We start from the raw sequence: 25,239 nt of genomic DNA, 5'->3' as shown, positions 1-25,239 counted from the left end.
ACACTGCTCATGAACCCACCAAGGCGCTCGAGCAACGAGGCCTCTTCCAGTGAGGGTTAGGGTGCTGTGAGCCGCTACCTCCTGGAGGTGAAGACCCCTGGTCACCCCTTCCCCACTGCCATGCTGGCTCCTACCCCTGGGTGTGAGCACCCCAAAACCGAGCAGCGAGGCAGCAGTGTGGCACGGGCACCCCAAATTAAACCTGGGACAGCATCGCTGGGGGATGGGGACACGCGGGGGGATGTGATGCCCTGATGGTTGGGGACCCCCACGGAGAGGGGGCTCCCCGGCGACGAGCGGCCGCTGGAGGTCGCGGGCGAGCGGCGCTGGGAGCCGCCAGCCCCCCGGGCCCTGCGGAAGGCGGAACCGGCGCCTTGCCCGGGCGGGCGGCTCCGGCGGCAGCAGCGGCGGCGGGACGAGGAGGCGGCCAGGGCAGAAACCGCCCCGGCGCGTCCCCTCCCGGCGGCGGCGGCGGCGGCGCGGCCCCCCCGGGCGTTCACCTTGCGCGGGGCGAGCGGGGCCGCATGGAGCAGCCCGGGCGCGCCGCCCGCCTCGCCAGCGCCCCCCGCCCCGCGCCATGAACCGGCTCTAGCCGCGGCGGAGCCCAGCGGAGCCCCGCACCGCCTGCCCGCCCGCCCGCCGCCCCCATGGCGAAGGAGAGGAGCAGGAAGGCGCTGGTGGAGCTGCTCCAGCGGCCGGGCAACGCGGCGTGCGCCGACTGCACCGCCCCGGGTAAGAGCGGGGCGAGGCGGGGGGCGCGGGCTGCGGCCGCACCTGCCCGCACGGCACCGCACGGAGGTAGCGGCGGGGCGGGGGGCTCTGCCCTCTCCGGGCACGGCGGGGACTGTGCCCCGCTGAGGGGTGGCCCGACCCCACATCCCCCCGTGCCCCCAAGGGGATGCAGCGGGGATGCTCCGGGGCAGGGCGGAGGGATGATGGGGATGCGCTGTGGCGGTATCCGCGGAGCAGCCCCCGCTGAGGGACCCCCTGCCGGCCCAGCCCAGCTCCTCGCCCGGCCGTGGCAGCGCTGATGTCATCCCCGGCAGGTCCCCGCGGTCTGCAGTGCAGCCCGGGTGGCGTTAGCCCGGGTGCATGGGGGTTCTGCCCGGGGGGGTGCCCTGTGCTGCTGGAGGCGGCTTGTCCTCCGTGTCCCCTCGCGAACAGGCTGACTTTTGTCACTGCTCCTGCCCTATCAGCGAGCAAACAGATGGGGGGAACCAGAGGCATTGCCGTGGGCATCCTGCCCACCAACCTTTGACCGGTGTGCCATCGATGGGTGCCTGCCTGGCCACTGCTTAACGCTGTGCAAGGGGATGAAATGAAATGAAATGTCCATATTCCTTTTCATATACAAAGAGGAGAGAATCTGAGCTGCGGGCATCTCCCTCTCCCTTTGCATGGTGATTGCTGGGTCTGGGTGTGAGCACGGGGAAGCCTTTGCTCTTGCAGAGCAGGGGCTGTGTGGTGTGGCGGGAGCTGCCTTTGCGAAGAACCCTAGAAAATTGCATAGCAAGTAACTTTCCTTTTAAAAAACAAATAAAACACCAACAAACAAACAAACACCCTCCACCCACCAAAAAACCCAGAAAACCAAAAGAAAAAAACAAAACAAACAATCTAGAAACGCCTAAATTTGTATTAGCTTGGACAGGATGACTCTGAAGAGATGCAGAGAAAGCGTGTCCTTTTTCAGCTTCTGTCATTCTATAGGTTAAAGTAAACCCAACACTTCGGCTGAGCCTTATTTTTCTGCATGTTGATTTATCTGGGATTTCAAAATCTATTGGATACCACCATCCAGGTTGCACCGTTACCGATGGTTTTATGTCCCTAATCTACATGTCGGGACACTGCAGTTCACTTTGGGATGTGTTGTGTCTCCGGGTACCCGGCTGGAAAGGACAAAGAACTTTGTGCATAGTGTGAGCTGCTTTGCAGCGCTGCCGGTGCCCACCCATCGGGGCTGTGGTTGCTGTGTAACTGGACCAGCCCACCTCGGAGGTGCCTTGCTGAGCACAGCTTGGGTTCAGCAAATCAGTGCCTGTCTAAATTATTCCTTCCCAGAGAAGACTTTCCAAGCCTATGCCATTCAGATCCATGGGGTAATTCTCCCTTGCCCTGTGTGTTAATATATTTTGCAGGCTCCCCCTGCAAAATGGGAAGTTTCTCAGCATCAGCAGGATGGAGATGAGGCTGTAGGTCTGTAAAATAGCTCACATCAGGGAACGATGGTTGTTGTTAAAGGGTCCAAATGGGCTTGTAAAACAACAAAACTGGTTTTTGCTTTTGGTGACATTTGCATGCAGAGATGTCTTAGTGAATGTGAAACTCGAAGAGGAGAATTTGGGCCAGTGTCTTTTGTAATACAAGATGTGCTATATTAATGCCATTCAGCCTCTTTTCTGAACTGTCACGGCATTGCTTCCCTGGGACTGGATCTCTGTTCATCAACCCAGTTTCTTTAGTGAACTACTTATGGTGCTGTAATCTGTTCATCTGCCTGGGAGTGACAATGAACTTGAGATGCCCTGGGCTACTTAACATAAGATACATCTCTTCTCTATGTACATAATACATAGAATATTCAGCATGAATTCTGATATTCATCCTGGGCAGGTGTGACAGGTCAGGTCTTTCTGGGTATGAGATAACATGGGATATGCATCCAGAGAGCCTCCAGAATGGGATGTAAATATGTTCTTTGCTGAAAAGTGGGATGCACAAGAAGACAAAGGTGACAGCTGGAGCTGGGTGGACAGCTATATAGAGGAAAAGTACCAAAGTGGAGAACATAAAGTGCAAATGAAAGAAGAGGGAGGGTAGGAAATGAACTAAAGATGAGAAAAGCAGGGTGTGCTTGTGCTTTCCCACATGTGTGTATTGTTACATGCTGACCTGGTACAGCTGAGGGTAAGCAAAAGGTCAAGGTCCCTGATTTATTATTGCTGCTGCTCAGGTGGGTGTATTCCTCTCCCTGAAAACCCCAGTTAATTCAGGATCCAGCATAAGAGGTGGCCGTTTAGCTCAGGGGTAACAAAGGATAGGATGGGTCAGGTATATAACAGGTGAAAATCCCGGCTAGCTTCCAAATACACACATTAAAGTGACTAACACAGTCAGTGCAAGTTTGGTTTGTTTTCCTCTCCTGCTGTCAGAACCAGGTTGTTTTCTTCTGTCACTGCTCTGGCCTTTGGGTGAGGCTCAGCAGCCACAGCCCTGGACTAACAGCTGGTCCCAGGTGTGACTGGCTGGTGTAACAAAAGCTCCAACTCCTGATGCCAAAGGGCTCGCAAACATCCTTGTGGCTGAACTGTGACCATGTGAAAGTAAAACCCCAGAGTGGACCGCGAGCATCAGGGGAGGTGGTGCTTTTCCTTTAGGGCTGTGGAAGTGACTTTGTCCCCTGTAGGGTCATTGCGTTGGGGGTCATCTAGCCAAAACCTGCCAAGTTCCTGGGTCTGGGCAGAATTTGCCACCTAATTGTGATTGAGGATTAAATAACGAGTGGCCACGTCCTACGCGCAAGTCTGCTGCGTTCGGGATGTGTGGTTTGTGTGCTCGCATCCAGGTGGACCGTGGCATTGAGTGCGATGGTCAGGGAGGTCAGAGCTGTGTCTGCCCGGGACCGGCAGGCGCGTCTGGCAGAAAGATCTTGTGCAAAAGAAGAGCTTCCAAAAATGCTCCCGGCTTTTGGAGGATGTCTCAGGTAGGGGGAACAGGCTTCTGGTGGCCCTGGCCACGGCAGCTGGGAATGCAGAAAGGATGCTGAAGTAGAAACTGGACATCAGAGTGGGGAAGAAAAAACCTACGAGGTTACATTTTTCACTTGTAGGTTGTTTTTGTTTTAAAGCTTCTCATGATATTTGTTATTAATTGTATCCTTATAAAGCATTAACATTATAACATTAAAAAAAAATGTTTAGGTTTAGGTCCAAAGATGTCACCTGTCTGTAATGAATAATGAGGTTGCATTCGCTCCATCGTTGAGACTGCGTTGTGGGGCAGGAGTGGCTGTAATGAAGTCATCACCGGGGACGCGATGTCTCCTGTCATTACACACTGTGCTGGAGTCGGGGTCCTAGATGCTGCTTTGCAGTGTGTTTATTTTGGTGGGTTTGAGATGTGTTTGCACAGCCAGGACAGCATGGTAAATGCTTAAGTGCCAACTGAGCAATCTCACTGAATTGCTGGTGTGTAATGGCTCTCAGTGTATTAGAATAATCCTTTTTTCTTCAAGACTAATGTGGCAGTTCAGCCTTCTCTTTTTTTTTTCCTAAATGGTCCTTTGTCTCGGGCAATCTTTCCTCTCATCACGAGACAGATGGTTATCTCAGGGCATAACCAGACCATGAGCATTTCTCTCTTCACTCCATTTTTCTATGACTTAGGCTTGTGTTTCCACAGAGATGGTTTTACATTGCAGGAGGACAGCGAGGCTCTGAAGATGGGAGTGGGAATCCCATCACAGCGATCCTGCGATTTAAACCCTCCAGCAGCAGTTTATGTGGCTTGTTTTTAATGTTTTCCTCTTTCTTATTTGGGATGGATCACTGGGACACAGACCCCGGGTGACATCGGCCTCTGTGCCCAAGGCTCGGGGGATGTGGGGTGGAGGAAGAGCAGAAGGCGCGGTGGAGGGGAGGCAGGCGTTGGGGCTTTGGGCTGCAGAACTGAGCAGATTTGGTATTTTGGTGTAAGTGTTTATATATAAAGCCTGAGGGTGGGTGGTGTGTGGCGGAGGTGGCTGTAAACACCACTCCCGCAGGCACAGCATCTTCTTTCTAAAGCAGGTGAAGCTTTTCCATCCCCTTGATTTCATGAAGCGAGGGTGATGATTAGAGGGAAACAAGTGCTGGGGGATTGCTTGATTTGCTCAGGATTAAAGAGGGCACGGAAAGGAGTTGATCTCAACCTTCTCATATCTAAACGCCGGTCCTAAAAGCACAGGCAGGAAGGACAACGGAGCCATCGGGTCCTGCTGGTGCTGTCACCCGGCGAGCGATGGGGCTCAGCCTCGCACCGCGTTCCCTCTCGTGCCCCCACCACCTCCTACTGCAAAGCTGTTCCAGAGCTTCGTCGCTCTAATGGCGTGAAACGGGCTTTTCGTTTCCGAGCTTAAAGTGAAAACTTGTTCCCGCACCTCCATTGTCCTCGCACTTAAATATTGTTGGTTTGCTTTTTGCCTTTTTTAATTTCTTTTTTTTTTTCCCCCGGGGATTTGTCAGCCCTTCTTTCTGGGCATAAGCAGAGTGGAGGAATAAGAAGGGTTTTTTTCCCCATAGCAGTCGTGTTTTGCTCGATGCTGCTTTCTGCAGGGAAAAAGGGCTTTTTGAAACAAAGGAGGTTTAATGTGCTGGTGTTTTCCGCTCAGCCCGGGTGCCCGGGCTCGGCCGTGGGCTGCGGGCAGCAAGCAGAGGGGGCTGCTGAGACCTGCAGCTCAATAGAAAGACCTTGGCAACCTCAGTGCCTCCACGGAAAAATGTTCCTACTTAGAGAGGAGTGTTGGTGGGAGGCTGTTTGGCTTCGGTTTTAATGTCTTTTATTGTTATTTTTAAACATGCATGACCAAGGTCTGTTTATTAACCTCCTAATCTTTCCTCAAAGTAAATAGCAACAGAACTTCAGTGCTGAACATGAGGTTCTCCTGGCTGGGGAATTTAGGAAATCAGCTGCAGCTGAGCGACAAGAGAAAAGGCTTTTTTAGCTTGTGTTGATTGCACTGAATCCTTATGATTATATCCTGTATCCTAGGGCACAAATTACCTCTCCAGTGCAGGGTAGAAAAGGTTTTGCCTACCTGGAGGGGTCCTGCTCTCCCCTCTAATGAGTCTTTATCACCTCAAACAGGGGGGAGTGATCAGGATTTGAATTGGGTAGTGGGGACACAGCCAGGCAGCTCGTTGAGGGTCTGGCCATGATTTGTGTGCTGGAGGATGTATTGGCGATGTTCTTGTGGGTATATTTGTCTTGGTCAGCAATGTCCTGTGCTGTATATGGTGATAACTGCTGTTTGAGGCAGAAGGTGAAGCTGGGGCATCTGAGTAAATGTTGGGACTCTGAGTTGTTGCCTTTGTTTTGTGGCTACTTTGAAGCTGCTGCTGCCCTACAGTGTGTGATTTACTTGGGTTGGTGGCATCTAGGGGTGTTCAAACTGAAACCTTATGTTTATATTCTGGATACAGGAATCCAGAATATAATATATATCCATCTCACCTCCAATCTTCTCTTAGTTTGGTTTGTATGAATTGTCCTATGTCTTATGTTGATCCTTCTTGTTTATTATTTTTGCGGGTCCAGCCTTTGTTTTTCCCTCTGTGGGCTGTTCTTGCTCTCGGTAACGTTGGGTTCAAGCTGCAGAGCTCATTATTCTCTAGGCTGGGTTTCCTGGGGCTTGTGCTGGCAAAAGGAGCTGGGCGAGGGAGTTAACTTCTGAATTTTGTAAAATAAAGTTGCATCAGGTTTTTATTTCCAAAGTCATAATCTGTTTATAAGTGACTAGGGGTCTCTGCCACGTTGAACAGAGAAGGTTGGTTGTTCTTGAGCAATGATGCTGAAGGATAAGAGACTTTCTGCACTCAGAATGGTGTATTTGGTTTAAAATTCCCCTTGTTGCTTGTTAGTCTTTATTCCTTCTGGCTTGACATAATGCAATAAAGCCATTTGTGTGGAACTTAGGTGTGCTGCAAAGTTTTCATTAGGCTTCACCGCTGTTCGCTTGAAACTCTGGAGGTTTAGGAAAAATCATCTCTTTTGGGCAATACCCAGATTATGATATATCGCCATTTTGACGCACTTTTTTGGCCCTGGGCAGATAGAACGGCTTAAATAAACTTACTGAAGTTCTCAGATGCCCAGTGCAGAGAGCGTGCTCCCGCTGTTGGAGTGTCCAGCAGCAAGGTGGACTTTGCTTGGAGCAGATCTCACTGCACTGGGAAGGTTTGGAGCTGCCCTGAGCTCCGGGAGCTGGTGGCCGCGTTAGACCCGGCTCCAAACTTTGCTGCCATGGCTCCCTCTTCCCCACCGCCACCGCTGCTCCATGGTCGCCCTTTCCTCTTGACCTTCTCACCCTTCTTTGTGCCCGATTTTTCTGCATGGAAGTCAGAGATAGATGTTTTTGGCAAGACACTTGATGCTCTAACCTTGCCTATCTTGCATCCTTTGGTCCTGGGCGACCATGGGGCAGCAGTGCTGTACCTTTGGACTATTAATAGTTTTGTGGTAGGAAGTTTGGCAGGTCCCAGACCTTGGTTACTGCCACGTGTTTAGAGATGGGAGAGGACAACGCGAGGAGTTAAAGCACAGAAATGTGCATGAGCGTGCAAAACTCTGAATTTTTGTTGCCAATAACCAGCAGCAATCTTTGGTTTCATATTTGCCAGGCCTGAGCTGTAGTCATCAGGGTCTCACAAAGATGGGAGACCGTGTGAAACAGGAAAAAACCACCTTTATTTGTGGCTGCTGGTCCCAGCTCCTGTTGGCTGGTGGGGCTTGTAACAGCTTGGGAAGGCGCTCCTCTGTTCGGTAGGCACCCAACCACATCTGATGAGGCCATTCAGTTACCTCTTGAGTTCCTATCTGAACACAACCACCTCTGGGGAACTGAATTGGTCTTCCCTGGGGTGTGCTGGGCGAGGTTGGTGACAGTCCCCACGGGCAAACCTCGGTGCCCCATGCGAGGAGCTGCATCACCCCACGCCAGCCGGCTCCCGCTGCACCGCCACAGCCAGGCCATTAAATATGGATAAGCAGGAGAAAACATGTTCCCTCGCTTCTTATAAATAATTGCTGTGCTGTGATGAGCGAGTGTTTAGTGTAATTACTGCGGGGGAATAAACAGATTATGGTGGTTTGCAAGAAGGGAAGATCTGCCCTTACCCCTCGACAGCCCGATGTGATGGGGCGGCCGTGGGTTCGCACCCGTGCGGGTTTTGGGGGAGGATGGGGCGAGGGGACCTCCGTCTTGAGGATTTAGTGGCTGAGCCTGTGACTTGCACGGAAGCTCTTTCTGCTGGGGCGCAGCTGGAACAGCAGACGCTGACATTTGCTAGTCGGAGTTCAAACAAAGATCCCTGTATGGGCTTTATTAGCGAGGCAGTGCCAGGGACACTGGTGGATGTGTCCTGCCCCTGCCCTCCTCCGGTTCCTCCCCATCTCCCCGTCCTGCGGGCAATGCCTCTGCCGAGGAGGAATTTGGAGGCGAAGGGCTCGTGTTGAAGTGCTTTGTGCGAGACGTCAGCTCGGGGCTGTAAACAGCGCGTGGTTTTGCTCAGAGAAAGTACAGAGCTGCCGCTGGCAGCGCTTTGCCGTAAGGCCGGGGCTGGAAACCTCCTGGCACAGAGGATGGAGGGATGGATGAGGGATGGAACCTGTGCTGCTGGGCAGCAAAGTGCATCTGTGGAGCATTCCCACTGTAGGAAAAAAACCCAGAAAAACAAAACACCACCACAACCCAACCCCAAAACAACCAACACAACAACCCAACCCCAAAACAACCAACACAACAACCCAACCCCAAAACAACCAACACAACAACCCAACCCCAAAACAACCAACACAACAACCCAACCCCAAAACAACCAACACAACAACCCAACCCCAAACCAACACAACACCACAACCCCAACACAACACCACAACCCACCCCAAAACAAACACCACCACAAGCAAACCCCAAAACAACACAACAACCCAACCCCCAAAACCACACCAAACAAAAAATCCCCCAAAACCAACCAACCAAAACAAACCGAACCCAAAAAATAACAGCAAAACCCCACAAAAACCAACCCAACCCACCAAAACCCCAGAACAGCAAGGTAAGGGAGCAGCGTAGTGTTTTCCATGAGCTGTTTGTTTTAATTCTGCAGTTTCTCAGTGCTTGGGTGTGATTTGCTGATGAAAGGTGGACACTCACCTCTTCTCCTTGGGTGAGCATGGGGTGAGTTTTGGAGGTTTTGGGCATATGCAGTTGTCTGTATATTTTGTTTTTGTGAATAACTGCTGCACTTGAGGTTGCAAATCTGTTGATTTTTAGTGTAATTGGCATAACTATCAGTATAAACTAAGTCCTATCTGTATTTTGCTTGTGTATTTATTTGATACCTTTAGAACCAGGGAATGCTGAGCTGGCCCATGTCTCCCTCCTCCCGCACTGAATCAATAGAGCAGTCAAGTGCAATTCTCTCTTTGCTTCTTTCTTCAGAGCCGGACTGGGCATCCCACAGCCTGGGGATCTTCATCTGCCTGAACTGTTCAGGAATCCATCGCAATATTCCCCAGGTCAGCAAAGTGAAGTCTGTCCGTCTGGATGACTGGGACGATGCTCAAGTGGAGGTACGTGCACCTGAGACTTGAAATACCAGCGAATTTGGGTCACTGCGTTTTATCAGCAAAGCTGTGAAACAGGGGCCGTGCTAAAGATGATTTCAGAAAGTATGTCTAGAGAATTCCTGACTCGGAATGAGGTCCATGATGCCAACGGAAAAGTGGAGGAGCCATTTCATGAAGAAGTTGCGAGGGTTTCCCCCACACCTGTAAAAACATGAATTAGAGTGTGTAGAAATTACTGATTTTAAATGAATTGCTTTCTCTTGCTCATGTTACCTCCAGCCTAGACTAGATGGTAGACTAGACTAAACCTCTAGTCTGCTGCCCCTGCCCAGCTCAGCTGTTTCTGGCTTTGTTCCACTTCGTGTTGAAGACTCTTGAACTTGCATGTTGAAGAACTGAACCCTCACGGTATAAATTCCCTCTATTTATGCAACACCCCTGCCTAGTTTTGCGTGATGTTGCTAAAGACAAGGCTACCCAGGAAACCCATACGCTTTGGTTGGTGTCTTCATAGGCATGAAGAACGATACCAGTCATTGATCTTTATCTTGGATGTTGTAGGTTTGAGGTTTGTCTGAAAGCCGCAGCCCATGGAGTCCTGTGTGTTATGAGGAAAGGAAACCTTTGTCTTGCATGGGCTTTTCCTTCCGTGATCTTTGTTTTTTAAATAGATTGAATATGCAAACCGGAGAAGCTCAAAACCGTAAAAATAATGAGAAGTAACTGAAGGGTCAAAAAAGTAAAGCTTAGCTGTTTGTTATGCTTGTGTGCTTGGCATTTGATACAAGATAAAACATATTCAGTGTGGCTGCCTGGAAAAGGATAGGGGTTTACACTTGTGAAGTATTTTCACTAAATAAAATGCATGAATAGGGAAATAGGTGGTTTTGTTTGCATTGTTCTCGACTAGCCGTTTTTATAAGAGCTCAGAAGGAAAGGAGCACACAGAATTTAAAAAAATCTATCTATTTATTAGTTTCTTTTGAATGCTCCTTTCTGAGGCGTCTGGCTTGGCTTTGGAAAAGAAAACTATTCTTTTGGAAAAAGTGATGTGATCCAAAGCAAAGGGCGTATTGTCGGAGACTATTACCTTGCTGGAGCCGTAACACATGGAGATTTCAAGTTAACATTGGGTTTTGCCTTCTGGTTGGAGGTTTCAAGTTAACGTTGAGTTTTGCCTTCTGGTTGGAGATTTCAAGTTAACGTTGAGTTTTGCCTTCTGGTTGGAGATTTCAAGTTAGCGTTGGGTTTTGCCTTCTGGTTGGAGATTTCAAGTTACTGTTGGGTTTTGCCTTCTGGTTGCCCAGTTTCTGTGCAGGAATCCCTGAGAGGGACCTTGTCCCCATGCCCGTGAGTGGGAAATGCCACTGTGTGCTGCCTTTTGCTGCTGTGGGGATCGTGCGCATGCCATCAGGACACAGACCCATGTCCCCAGCACCGTATTAAGCTGGGGTAGCCCTGGCAATAATAATCAGTATTAATTTCTGAGCCCTGGGTTGCAGGCACAGACTTTGCAGCATCCCTTCTGTTCACAGTCCTGGGGAAACCCCAGTAAGAGAACAGAGGCCCCATCCCAATAACTTTTTTACTTTCAACAATCAGAAGAGGACAAGGGAAAATACTGTTAACATTGTACATTTTTTTTTTCTGTTTTTTTCTCTTTTTTCCCCAGTTTATGGCTTCGAATGGAAACAATGTAGCAAAAGCAAAATATGAATCCAAACTGCCACCGTTTTATTACAAGCCAACGTTTCTCGACTGTCAGTAAGTAAATACCTTTGCTGGTAAACACCATTTATTTTTTTGTGCAGCTGCAGCGTCTGTAATCCTTAAATTTTAGCACGATACGTATTTTATTTTAGCCACAAAGGAGGTTTCATTTATAAAAGGCTCTGAAAAATCTTTGTTCTTCTGCACACATATGGTAGAGCTTATACTGCGTGTGGGTTCCTGTTTAATCAGCACAGTTGAGATGATGCAGGGAAGTCAATAGTTTGTCTGTTCCCCAGACTCTTCCAAGTTTGTAAAGCTACAGAAACCTCAATTTCTACCCATTGATTTCCTCTGCCTTTTCAGATGGTCCTGCGTCAAAACAGAACTTGTTTATTTGCTGTGTGAGGTGCCAGGTTACTTGGAATACAAAAATACTGGGGTTTAGTGCAAACATGGTGGATTTTCTTTTTCTTCCAAAGTAGCAAATAATATCCTCTGTGAAGATGATGGGAAAATATACTGTCTCTCCTACAGCATAAACCTTCCAAGTAAGCTGGGGCAGACTTTGAGGACCAGTGGAGCTGCATGAGATACAAGCCTTTGAATAGGAGGGCTCTGCTGTGTTCCCCAAATCCCAAACAATACTGAAGGTGGGCCAAAGGGGTCATGAATACAGATGCTAGTCCTTGAGATGTCTATCTATAGTTTTTAGTCATCTTGTAATAGCTATTAGGAAGAGTTATTGTCTTCCCGCATCATGCAAAAAGCCTTTTATAGTAAAGACGAAAGACCCGTGACCCATTATTTGAAAATGCTCAAATGGTAAATCTGGGAAGGCCCAGGTGTGAGTAGCACTGCCTGGCCTGACAATAAAAACCCCATCTATTTATGCAGTGTTCCCAGATCTGGGTTTTAATCTAAAACACCTTCTGGCAGCGGCTTCTTCGCTTCCTGCGAATGCAGAAATGATTTGAGGAGTGGCAAAGCCGCTGTGTATTGTGGAGGGGCACTCCGAGTGAGTCGTGGTTAATTTGCTAGAGTTATTTTTCCCAAGGAAAAATGGGGTCTCAGAAGTGGTTGTGCGGATAAGGATCTGAAAAGTCAGGGCTGTGATTTAGTAAGGACTCATGGAAAAATGATATCTCAAACCTGGAGGAGGTGGCCAGGGGGACCTGCCTTGTGACAGTCAAGGACAAAACCTGCTCCTGTCTGTCCACACCCAGATGACACGATTGCTGTGACTTTCCTGCAGCCTCTGGTGTGACATTGACCCACCCGTCTCCATGCACAGAATCCTGCCTGTTTCTGCCCTGACCCGCAGAGCAGGCAGGCCAAGGACACATCACCCCTGTTACTGCAGGATTTGGTGGCCAGTTTCATGATGTGTGTCTCAACATCCCCATGGGTGCCCCTTGCAGTTGGCTCTAGCATCCTTCTCATCCCCCTGCATCAACTGCTTCTTGCATCTTGCTGAGTAAATAAGTTGCACTTCTTAAGATGGTGCATCTACAGAAGGAAAATCACCGATAACGTCTCTCTTTTGGCAGAGAGTTATTCATGCTTATTTCCTTTGCCATCTCCTTAGCATCTCGTGTCCACCTCCTTAGCTTCTTGTGTCCCATGGTCTCTCCATGCTCCCCAGGTGGCCGGAGGAGCTGCTGGCTCTGTCAGCAGCTGGGAGGTGGACGCTGCCCGTGGTGAACAGACCACCCTCCTGACCTGTCGTGGTCCTGAGAGGATCCAGTACCATATTTATGTCACTGAGCTCCAAAATCCCAGCAGCTGGCTGTGCCGTTTTGCCACTTGCATGTACTTGTGATGTTAAGGATGGAGAAGCAACATTATTCACCTCATCACTGGTAGGAGAAACACCATCCTAGGGGTTTCTAATTTAGTTTACTTCTAAGTCACAGTTAAATTCAATTAGATGTTGAACTCCAGCCTTAGCTGCTGTTTTGTTTTGTCCTTACAGGGCAGAGGCCTATCTGATAGCAAGGTGTTTAAATCTTTCCCAGGAGCAGACTCCTGGCTGTTTTCCATGCCCCATCCTTGGTCGTGCTGGGGAAGCGCGGTTGGAAGTGGGGCAGCTCCCTCTGCAGCGTGGGGGCTCCTGGGATCTGGGCGCAAATCCCACCCAACCCTCCTTGCACAGCTCAGGCTGAGAGACAGCGAAAGCTCGCCCTGCAGCTCAGCTTGAAAACCACAAGTGTTTTCATTCCTTCTGCTGTTGGGCTGGCAGAGATGTCTGTGGTTCGCTCTGAGCGGGGCTGGTTTGGCTTCCTTTGATAATGCAGCTCAGGCTTTGCCGCTGTGCTATTTCTCTTCCTGCGCGGTGCAGTGGCCGAGCTCCAGACGCAGCCCTGGGACCACGCTGGCACTGTGCCCCTTGATGGCCGAGCTCCAGACGCAGCCCTGGGACCACGCTGGCACTGTGCCCCTTGGTGGCCGAGCTCCAGCCGCAGCCCCGCGGCCGTGAGCACAGAGGGACCGCGCTGGCGCTGGGGCGGCCGCTCCATCCGTAGCCCTTCCCGATGCCCAACCGAGAGGTTCATGGCTGGGCTTGTAACCAGGACCGGGAGGGTTAAGGTTCTTTTGGTTGTTGTTGTTGTTTCTCTTTTGTGATTTATTTATTGTTTGGGAGGATAAGGCAAGGCTAATCTTCCTGCAAGTGGCTGGAAGACCAATTTCTGACCCAACTTAGAATCATAGAATGTGCTGGGTTGGAAGGGGCCCACAGGATCATGGAGTCCAACTCCTGTCCCTGCACAGGACACCCCACAGGTCACCCCGTGTGTCTGAGGACGGTGTCCAGTCTCTTGAACACTGTCAGGTTGGGGCCGTGACACCTCCCTGGGGAGCCTGTTCAGTGTCCAGCACCTCTGGGTGAAGAACCTTTTCCTCATGTCCCACTGATGCTCCCTGGCACATCTCCTGCCGTTCCCTGGGCTCTGTCACTGTCACAGAGAGAAGAGTTTGGCACCTGCCCCTCCTGCTCCCCTGGTGAGGAGCTGTAGACCGTGAGGTCTCCCCGCAGCCTCCTCTTCTACAGGCTGAACAAACCCAGTGACTATATCCACTCCTCATAGGGCTTCCCCTCCAAACCCTTCACCAACTTGTGGCTGTTTTGCACAGGGACAGTTTTCAGGCTGGATGCCCTGATTTGGGAGTTCTCTGGGCCGGCACTGCCAGGTCTCTGCCGCGGCAGCAGGGCGCACCGGGGTAGACGTGACCCCTTGCAGTAACAGATCTCCAGACTCTGCTGCAGTGTAAACAGCTGTGGGTACATTGTGTGTTGGGAATGTCTCGAGGATGATGTGCCAGGTTGTATTTTTCTTTCTCTGGTTAGAGGCTCTCTGTGCCTTTCAACAAATACACGCTAAACAAGAGCAGGGGAGTGCTGCTTTTTAAAGGGATATATATTTAGCTTTCTCCCCGCCTCGCTGCAGTCCAGTCACTGCAATAGCACGAAGCGTTCCCAGCTCTCAGTCCCGGGTAGCATGGCGGTGGATGACACCTCCGGTTACCGCTGGCACCGTGCCGTTGTGTGCCGACCCACGTTCTGCAGCATCAAGAGGTTTTGGTGCTTCTAATGACAAGCACGGGTGCTGGCCAGCTGCAGCGGCGGGGCACGCTTTGCGGGAGCTGCTCTCAGACTTGGCGTGGCAGGATGCTAATGTACGAGCTGTAATAAGGACAGGCTGCTCGGTCATTCGAAGCATCTTCATTTTATAATGCTTCATATGGAATCCCTCTGCTTTGGCTGCTTGAAGAACCGCAAAGTTCAGAGCAAGGGGGAAGAAGCGCTCCAGGGCCAGCTTGTCCTTTCTTCTTCTTGCTTATGGTGTTGTGTTTGCTTGGAAAATATGTGGTGTTTGCCTGCTGCATCTGGCTTCTCCATCCTCCAGAAACCCCATTGTGGCTTCTTGGCTCTGTCAGGCACTTGGCAAAGGTTATAGAAGTTGGAGGGGTGTTCTGGAATTGCCCAGGGAAAACTTACCAGCTGTGCATAGGCAAAAAAAACCCTAACAAAAAAACTCCCCTTCTGTCCTCTGCTCTCTTCTCATCTCCTGTCTGCAGCAGCTTGGCCGGTGCAGCAGGAGCGGTGAGCAGGGCAGCCAAGTTCCGCACCACTGGGGAGTCCCTGAGGCTGAGATGAATCCCAGAGCCTGGGATGTTCCTGCCCCACCGCAGTGTTGGCCCGAAAAGCCTTGGGTGAGGCACTTGAACCACAAAAACCCTCTTTGGATGGTGCCGGCCCAGCTTTGTACACCACGGCAGCCGGCTGAGAGCTGTAAACCAGCCTGTTCTGGGGCAGATACTCTTTTGATTGAGTCACCAGCGAGCAACAGGTAGCATCGCTTTTGAGTAAAAGCAAAGGAAAAAGGCTTTGTTCAGCCATATGCTCAACTGAAATCTGATAGAAGAAGATGGAGACAAGCCCTTGCTGGGCTTTTGCAGGACTGGAAGTACATCCATGCCCCTGCCCAATAATTAATGTTATTTTCTATTGCCTTTTACTTGATTCAGGAACACAGAGCATCGTTCTGCAGAGCTGCGTAGGAGCTGCAGTGCATTGCTCTGCTCATCTCTCTCGGCCTGGATAAGTGGGAGCTGCATCTGCTCCTTATGCAGAACACTTAAATATACTGACTGCCAGTACATTTGAGTATTTTGGTAGGAAAACTGGGGCAGAATGAAATCGTATGAGTTGTACTGGGTGGTTGTCTTATCTGGAATGAGATGAGGCATCAGTCATAGGCTAAGATTGTATTCCAGTGAGGTTCACATCTTGGAAGAGTCATCTGTATAGTCATCTGAAGAACAACAGTTATTAGCAGAAGTGGCTCATTGTATTGCAGTGTGATTGAAATGTGCAGAGAGAAAGTTGTGTAGTAAATCCCTGGATATTTTTTTGCGTACTTTATCACTTAAAGTTTGATTCATTTGGTAGAGGAGATACCAAGCCCACCACCTCAGTCTGGTGTCTGAAGGTCAGTCTGGCCACCTCCCTTCCCATGCACAGGGCATAATGATGGTCAAGGATGCAAACTTCTCACCTATCTCCTCTGTTTGCTGGCACTTTATAGATAAGCTCTTTTAATGCTACATGTCCAGAGGGGTAAGGTTAGCTGTTCCCAAGTGGTGGAACCTCCTGTGGTGGCTCCAACTGGGCACACAACCTTGGGAGGTCTCTGCCCAAGCATCTCTCTGCTCTCAGCTGAGTGCCTGAGATCTGCCCACTCCTTTGGTCCAAACCACCCGCAGGGTCTGCTCTGCTTGTTATTCATTTTTAATTTGTTGTTAGCTCATAAGCCTGTTAATTCATATCAATTCCTTTAATTTTCAAAAGAAATTGCTACAAGGTTAAGATAGTACCGACACAGGCTGTTTCCTGCGTGCTTTTAATCTGTGTTTAACCATTCTGAAACAGCGTCGTGGTGGACTGGACCATGCATGTAAAACAACCAAACAAAAAAGGAACTGATTAGTGTTTTAACTGCGTGTGTTGTGATTTCGTATACTCAAATTCAGCTTTAACTTATTCAAATCCCTAACGCAAGATTTTTTTATGCCTTGACAGCCCCAAATCCTGCCTTTTTGGTCTCCTCCAGAAGCCTTTTGTCGGTCACTGGTCTTGGGGGGTGTGTGGCACATAGCTCCCGGGGCTCTGCAAGCCAGGGCGATGCACATAGCACTTGGAAGAAGCCCCCCAGTTGTCTTATGCCTCCACAAAGCCTTTTAGAAGCAAGTCCTCACAGCCAGGACTTACGAGATAGGAAAACATGCGGAGGCAGGGTGTGAAGCTCAATGGGCTTTCAGTCCGCGCCGCAGTGGCCCTCCTTGCAGTCTGAGTAAAAATTTCGCCTTGGACTTAAAATTTCCTTAAAACGGTTGTTTGACAGAAACTTGGCGCAGCTGGGTCCGCAGAGCTGCCTGTGGAAAGCAGATTGTTTAGTGCTGGAAAAACCTCTGACAAATTCCAGAAGCTCCAAATTTGGGTTTTGGAAATGGTGCTCCTGGATGACGTTAATTTCGTTTCTCTTTGTTGGATCCGATGGTGGCTCACAAGGATGCAATCAGAGGCTGGTAGCCGTCCATGTTTGATGTCTTTTGGGCCACTTTCACCTCTGGCTGGAGCTTCTTGACTATCGTAGGTCTCCAAAAAGCCACGTAGCATTGGTGGGGTGTGCGCTGGAGTAAGCCCAGCAAAGCCAGCCCAGCTGTGGGTCTTGGGTAACAATAAATTGGAGACTATAGATTTTCTGGCCAGCACTCCTCCATAGAGTGTGGTGGAGCCATGCAGCCACACTTTGATATTAAACTGCTTGAACGGCTTTTCCCATGGTGTTTATTGTTGCCAATGAAGGGCTTTGAGTACATGGGACCAAGTTAAAACTGGCTTCTTCTGAAACCTTTCCTGCTGGTCCTTTGACAGAGAACACTTGTGTTCATGTGGGTGGCCAGGCAAGCAAACAAGTACCTAAAATGAGCTTTGGAGCTCTTGGTGTTGGCGGCGCTTTGTCAGGCTGTGGACCCGCAGCCTCCGCAGCGCAGCCCCGTCCTGTTCCATTCGGAGGATGAATTTTCCCTTTTCTGTCGGAAATGTGTTTTTTCCTTAGGGTTTTGTTTCTTCATTTTTGTTTGGTTGGTTTTTTGGGTTATTTTATTTTGCGTCTAGATTTTTATCTTGATAGTTACAAAGATGGTTCTGTTCTAATTGCTAAAAAAATGACACATTCCCTGTAGCCAGCAGCCTGCCAGACTTTAGGTGGGCTGTTAAAGCTTTTGGAGTGGATCCTGAAAGCTGTGCATCTCTGCAGTTTAGGAATGATGCGGTTTTATTTTTCCGACAAACGCAAAAGGTGTATTTGCTACATTATCCCATCACTAGAAATGCAATAAAATACTGTAATGTTATTGCCACTGTCCTTTCTGTTCACGGAACTCTCGTTGAAATCGAAGTGGGGGGGTTTGATGGAGAGTCCTGTGTTCGGTGCATGATGTCCACCCTGGGTCATTTGCACACATATTCACCTCGGCAGCATCATAGCATAATTTCAGTTGGAAGAGACCCTCAGGATCGAGTCCAACCATAAATACACTTCAGCTAAAACACAGCAGCAGATATTTAAAAGCCCGCTAAAGGCATACTTCAAATGAAATGGAGGTCAGACCCAAAGTCCACCGAAAATGGTGGAGAGGCTGTAGGGTTGAGGGACCTCTGGATGGGCCCTGCTCTCAGATCCTAGAGACACCAGAGCAAATTCCTGCTCCTGTTTAAATTCATCCACGCTATGCCAGTGAAACCAGGTGTAACCCCAGACTCAGAAGCAGATTTTAGTGGCAGGATTGCCTTCAGTCTGTGATAGTGAGCGTGGTCAAGCCCCTGCTCAGCTTCTCTGTTGTGCTGAGGGGAGATGCCGGACTCCTCACCATCCCTGTTGGGTTTTTGTTTCGATTTCTTTGCTGGAGTCGTTCTGCTTTCTATAAATAACCACTGCGGCAGAAGCTGCAGCTACCGGCCTTGCACCGAGTTGTCCTGAGCGTGGGCTGCTTTTAGTGTATCTTGGGTTTTTTGGGAAATTATTGCTGAGAAGCCTGCGTTTGTGATGCTGAGATAAGGGGAAGAACGTGTGAGCTGTCGGAAGGCGCTCGCTGTGAGCTGGGAAAGCGGCACGGCTGGAGCGCCGTCTGCCTTTGGAGCTGCCATCGGAGCCTTGCGTGGTCTCCCAAACGCTGGGAGAGGTTATCGAGAGCTTTTTGCAGCTTCTCAGGATTCTCTTCTGGGCGAGGCACCGCATGGCTGCCCAGTTTGCACTCTGTTGCACAAAAGCTGTGCAGATTTCGCCCCACCACTGTTGCCAGCATCGCAGGAAACGAGTCACTGTGGAGCGGTGTCCCCAGGGCGAAGACCAGCCCAGTGTATCTGTTGTACTATCTGCATTATACAGCACCAGTGTTTTCCCACTGCTGCACGCAAACCTTAATTTACACTGTATTTAAACATTCATACTGGAAGGCCAGTTTGCAGAGACCCAGAAGGGCTGCAGGTCCTGCTGAAGTCAGCTGAGGCTGGGCGGGATGTGCATTTGCTTCCTTCTCGTTAAATTCCTGGTAGTCTTGTTTAAATGGTCCAAGTTTGGCTACGCTGCTAACAAGCTGTAGTAGCCAGGCCAGAAGAATTGCAGGAAGGGTAACAGCTTTAAGTATTCTTGTTGGTTTTGTGGTTAAATTTTGGTGGCTTTGAGGAGTGGCAGAAGTATAGAAACAGGCAATTAAGTGCTACCTTTTGGGTCATCAATCTTCTACATGTGCAGGCTACTGTGATGTGGATGTCAGATGCAGAAAGATCAGATCCTGCTCAACCCAGAAGAGCCCCCTTGCACACTTGTACAAAGCACATCTGAAGCTCCTGAGATGATGGGCTGTACCCAAAGCAGAGTGTAGCACAGGGTGACGACAGAAGGGAGACGGGTGCTCATCCTCAGAGTTCACAGTCAAACTTGCAGATGTGTGTGTAACAGCTGAACATCAGCCATGGAAACAGGAACAGAAGGGGGAAAGGCAGAGTTGGTGCATTATTTCTGTCACAGCAGAAGTTCACGGTTGGGTTTTGGGCGCAGGGAAGCGATGGGGCTCCCTGAGCCTTGTGGGAGAAGGTGCCTCAACCAAGGAGGTGAAACAGTGGGTGGGACAAAATATATGTCATTATTTCTTCCTTTACTGCCAGGAAACCCATTACAACCACAGTTCTGCTTGAGTAGTGCCTTATACAAATGTGTTTGCTGTACCTGCAGGTGAATTTTCATAAGCAATATTAACCACATTTCTGTGAACGTTTCTGGAATGTGTCTGCTGAGAAGACAGGGTTAAACCTGCACACTCACACACATATTCAAGCATATCAACAGTTCTCATTTGTGGAGAAGCTGACGTGTGGAAGTGTGGTGGGTTTTACAGAGCACCCCCAATGCTGGGAGATCTTTCACTGTCATCAGTGTAGGCCACTTCTCAACGTCTGCTGTGAAGCTGGGGTGGCACATGCTTTTATTTCTGTGATTTCTGCCTACTTGGGCTATTTAAGATTCTAGGGCGATTAAGAACTAAGTGCAGTTTAAAACGGTTTGAAGCAATTTGTAGCATATTCTAGGTCTAAACTAATTCATTAGTTCCAGCACTCATGCTGATACAAACCAGCATTTATAATCTTTGGGGTAATTTTTTTGGTTTTTGGCAGCTAAGGTCGTGGTGTGTAAATCACCCCTGCTTGGACGGGGCTTCCTCACCTTGTCACGAGTGTCATTTTAAGCTGACACATCACCGTGTGTTTTAATAGCTGTCCGTGCATGGCAGAGACAATATCTCTGCGTCTTTGGCTGCCGAAAGGCCATCACATACGTGCATCACACAAGGCACACCCCGTTTCTGCTTCCATATGGATATTTTCAAGGCAAAGATTTTTCTTTTGTATGCAGTTTGTTAGTTGTTTTTGCTTTTAAACCTGTGCCATTTACTGAGGAATGGAGCGTGAGGAAATTAGCTTCAAAATCATTCAAATCCTGAGAGAATTTTGCACAGAAGCTGATTGGGTGGGTGGGAACGGGCTATTCTGCTAAATCTATACATTTTATTTAATAAATTTCCAATAAGACTGGATGTACAAGGAAATGATTTATTGTTGTCCAACAGTAAACAGAAGAAACCTTTGTCTCCAGACTGTAATGCAATTTTTATAGGACTTTAATATCATACATGTATTTTGATTGAAGAATGAATGATTCTGGATTCTTCCTTAGCATATCTTGCATCATGTCTCCTTTTCTGTATCTTTTTTCCCCAGACTGCTGCGGGAACAGTGGATCAGAGCCAAATACGAACGAAAAGAGTTCATTCACAGCGAGAAGCAGGAGCCTTACTCTGCAGGTAGACACTTTGGGCACATAAATTTCTCGATGTCCAGCACCTTCCATATTTTTCATCTCTGTTTATATGTTCTTTATATCAAGTGTTGCTCATGTCACTAAGTACGAGGAGAAAGTGTGGTCTTTTGGGAAAGATCCCTCCTGTGTATTTGTTTGGGAATATTTGGAATGTCAATGCCTGATGGAAATAAATAGGTTGTCAAGGTTCTCTCTGACTTCCACGGGTTGTTCACCAACAGCAAGTCAGATAAAGTACCGGTGAGTTTGTTTCTGGTAGCGGGAGGCGGGAAGCTGGGTTGAAATAGAGATAAGGGTGTTTGTATCATCAAGGTGACTTTTGCTTTGGAAAGATGAAGTAGGATTATTAGCATGGTTTGGTTAATGGTAGGTGAGCGTGCCTGGTACCCCACTCTTCCCAAATCTCCGTCTTTCCACAACACTGTGGAAAGGGCTGGTTTGGAGGAGCAGAGGACTGGACAATTTTCTTGCAGAAGGCCAGAATCTGACGAGGAGACACAGGGCTTGGCCATCTTCATTGTGTGGCCATACCAGCATAAGGACCAGCATGGAAGTTCATCAAATTAGCTGGGGTTTTCTTTACTATATGTAAGTGGCATTTAATTTATTCTGCCTTTTAAGTAGTTGACACCAGCTATGTGCTTGGATGACTCTGGGGTAATTTCATTAGCAAAGACCGTGTTACAGATGAAAGGTTAAAATATTATTTTCATGGTGCTTTTCAAGACTAATAATAAGCAGGTAGCTCCAGCAGTTTGCTGTTATTAAAACCACAATTAAAATCTGATCTCATGTATTCTCAATTTCTGTTTAGAGCATTTCTGCTCTTCTATTTTTGTATATATTGAGGCGTGCACACAGCGTGTCTGTGCTATCCATATTCATATATAATACAACGTGCACATTTTTATTTTACATTTTCAAAGTGGTCTGCTGTAGTCAGACATTTTCTATTAAAACGAAATAGTTTGTTTTCTTGGATAATTTTGGAATATATCTGCCAATGTGTGTATAATGCTCACCCAGGAATTACATTTCCAATTTGTACCATGCAACTTCTAGATATAAAAACCCAGATTCCCCTAGGTACTTCAGACAAATGCGTAATTTTAAGCACATGATTAGTCCTTTCAGCTCCAGGAAGAGTGTGTACCTGGTTCAAGTGAAGTAGGTGCTTCAGCGCTGTGTGGGAAGAAGGGCGGCGTGTTCTGAGCTCTCTGGAAAATATTATAGGAAGAGTTCAAATGAGCATTTATTTCTAGCAGTGTGTTTTGTAGGTGTTCTTCAGTAATGTGGCTGCATAATATTTAACTGCGTGGTGAAGCGATAGGGTTTTCTCCCTTCTCTTTGAAGTTGAAAAGCTGTTAAATGCCAAATAGAGGAGAGTGGGGTAAGCCGTTGTGATGAGCAGTGCTCTCGAGGGGAGGGGAGGCAGGCTGGTGGCATCTTGTAGGTTGTTTCTGAGTGCGTTTGGGTTGTATATGGTCTTTAAGAATCGTGCCATCATTAAAATCCTTCCTAGGAGCTGTGCAAGTGACCTGTGCAACCGGGATGTGATTTGTTGGTTCTTCTGAACAGTAAATTCAAAGGGCAGCTTTGGCCAGGTGGTTCCTCCTTAGAGTGACCAGGTTGGTGTTGCAACAAAACAAAGCTGGAGGGACACACCCCAAACTTCCAGTGCCAACTTTTTCCTTCTGCTGAATCACAACGGTGGCTGCACACCTGTACTTCACTCGCGACAAACCGTGCTCCTTTCTCGGGTCTGCGTGATGGAACTCGGTTGATGATGCTGCTTTCAGATCTTGGATTGTTACACCAGCAGTTGGTTGTTTCCCAGGGTTGTGGCTTGAGAAGGAAACCCAGAGAAAATCCTGTGCCTTGGAGAAAGCAGCACACATAGATCATAGAATCATTTAGATTGGAAAAGACCCTTAAGATTATTGAGTCCAACCATTAACCTGACATTACCAAGTCCACCACTAAACTATGTCCCTAACAGATGTTCCCATGTGTGTTGGGACAGTTCTTGTACCACTGGGGTGAAATGGGGCTGTTCCATCATTGTGTCGTACGTGGTGCTGGATCTTTTCCCAACTGGTGCTGATCTGTGCCACCAAAGCTGGTCTGCGCCACCCTGTCCATGAGCCCTCCAAGCCAGCCTTGCAGAAGCAGCTCAGCCACCCAAAGTGTCCCGGCTCTGTCCTTCTTGCTGCTTGCAGGGGTCAGTACCACTTGCTGGCCACACCAGTGGCTTGGAGGATGGGGTGGACCTCCGTGGCTGGGAAGCGCAGGGGATCTGGGCCATTGCTTTCCACCTCCTGAATGCACCGAGGTGGGACTGACACAAGGATCCCTCCTGCCCACCCAACATGCCATTTGTGTCTCACTTGAGTGTATGTATATCTCCTTTTCTTTCTAATGCTTGGACCATTTTTTTTCTCACCATTCTGAATTCCCTGGAGGGGTGTTAGATTACCAGTTTCCAAGCATGAAACGTTTTATTGCTAATAGAGACGTCAGCATCCATTTTCTCATGTTTGAAAGATTTAATTCCACTTTCCAATCTCAGGGGCAATTTTGCATTCTGATATTTGTTCAATAATTGCATAAAAAATAAGAAAATGCTGTCTTTGAGTAGTTCCAAGCAACAGCCTTTTCCAGGCAGCCTGACGAAACCCTGGTCAGAAATTCACTGTCTTTCAACAAATCCTTTGGGGAGAGACTGTCTGGAGCCTGTAGATGCCAAGCAGAAGCTATCGCAGCCCAGCTGACAGACTGAGGAGAAATGAGTCTCGGGACGGAGGTGTCAGATGTGCGGGTCAGAGCCAGGGTAGTCGCACAGGGAAGGAGGATGCGGCAAACTCTTCAGCTGCTGGTGAAGAGTATAGATATCATATAAATAAGAGACGGGGAGAGGGATGCAAAGCCAACAGCCGCCCCCCGAACTGATGGGGAATGTCTGCCCAGTGTGACAGGGCGTGATGCAAAGAACCAGAACTGGGAAACAAAGACACTTTGCGTGTGCAGAAAGCCCAAGTGTGGGCAGTGCTGAGCGTTTAAGCTGGTTCTTGAGCCTTGGTCTGGAGAGGAGCTGTGGTCATAGATCCGTGGTCCTGGCTCGGTCCTCTCTCGGGGATGCTCTGTGATACACGCAGTCATGGCCATTCACCCTCGGTAGAAGATTGTAGTGGAGGTTCCTGCAAGGGAATTTTGGTCGGTTTTCTTGCTCCCCCAGGAAGCCTTGGAGCCCAAGCCCATGTGCTGCTCACAGCTTCCAGCTCCTCTGCCCCCAGTTAGTTTTTCATACTCTGATGGTTTCATTCCTCTGAAAGAGCCGTCGTTAATAAGTATATTAGCACCATTGATTTTAGTGCAAGGAGTCAGTTTTAGTTCAGATAGTGCAGGGAGATTAGTAAAACAGTGATTAAATGCTTCGTTGATCCACTATCCATTCTTAGATACACCCTTTTATACATTTGAGCTCTTAATTCAGCTGTAGTATGAGCTAAATAATTTGTTCTCCCTAGCCAGATTTTATGTAGCAAAACATTATTTACACCCCAGCAATCCCAATTAACGCCATGGTCCGTGTCCCTTCCGCTAGCAAAGCGTTTGTTTCACAATGGCACAGAATAATATCGGTTTTAAGACCCTCACATTAACATGTTTCAGGTTGGCTTTTATCCCTTCTGATAAATGAACTGGCTAAATTACTGTCAGTCTCCAGCTAATTATCCCTTTTAATGGAGTTTGATGGGACACGGGCACTGAATTCTCGAAATGGAGGATGGTGGTAATTGCCATCAAAGTCTGGATCTGGATCTTGGGGCAACTGAAAGGTTTGGTAATTTTTAAAAGGATTTTGATGAATTTTAAAAAGCTTGGACATTTTCCCCTGCTGTTGACAGGCAGCAGCTACAGCAACGCTTCCTGCTGAAAGTTAATTCATTTGGGTGCTTTTCATTCCTCTTAATCAAATGGATTTATTTTAACCAAGGGAGGTGTGGAGGAAGCAAAAGGAAACAGTGTTTGCAGGGCTGGAGCGTTATATAATTATAAACCGGTCAAGGTACAGCTGCTCTAATGCGTCTCAGGCCACAGACGGGAGGACGGAACGTGCGTGTGGCCAAGAGAGGGCAAAATGGAGTCGTTTGCTCCTTGGACTTGACTTTGGCTCCTGACGACCCACCTCGTCACCGCCAGGAGGAATCGGGGCCCTGGGACGAGCTGGAGCCCAGTTTGGGAGGAGTTGTGG

General features: G+C 48.7%; 1 protein-coding gene across 1 annotated transcript in view; it reads left to right on the top strand.

Moving 5' to 3' along the window:
• Positions 1–647: 647 nt before the first annotated feature.
• The window catches only part of ADAP1 (ArfGAP with dual PH domains 1), a gene marked incomplete at its 5' end in the record, with an annotated part of 51,397 nt that continues 26,805 nt past the window's right edge, over positions 648–25,239 (top strand). Inside the window, 4 exons of the mRNA XM_080353802.1 lie at positions 648–732; positions 9,203–9,333; positions 11,003–11,094; positions 20,885–20,967. Of these exons, the coding sequence (XP_080209928.1) occupies positions 648–732; positions 9,203–9,333; positions 11,003–11,094; positions 20,885–20,967 (391 nt within the window). The remainder of the gene's footprint in view (positions 733–9,202; positions 9,334–11,002; positions 11,095–20,884; positions 20,968–25,239) is intronic.

Source organism: Nesoenas mayeri, assembly GCF_963082525.1.
Source record: "Nesoenas mayeri genome assembly, chromosome: 15".
NCBI classification, from domain to species: domain Eukaryota; kingdom Metazoa; phylum Chordata; class Aves; order Columbiformes; family Columbidae; genus Nesoenas; species Nesoenas mayeri.
Note: the sequence above shows the minus strand (reverse complement) of the source record. Positions and strands in the feature narration are given on the sequence as shown.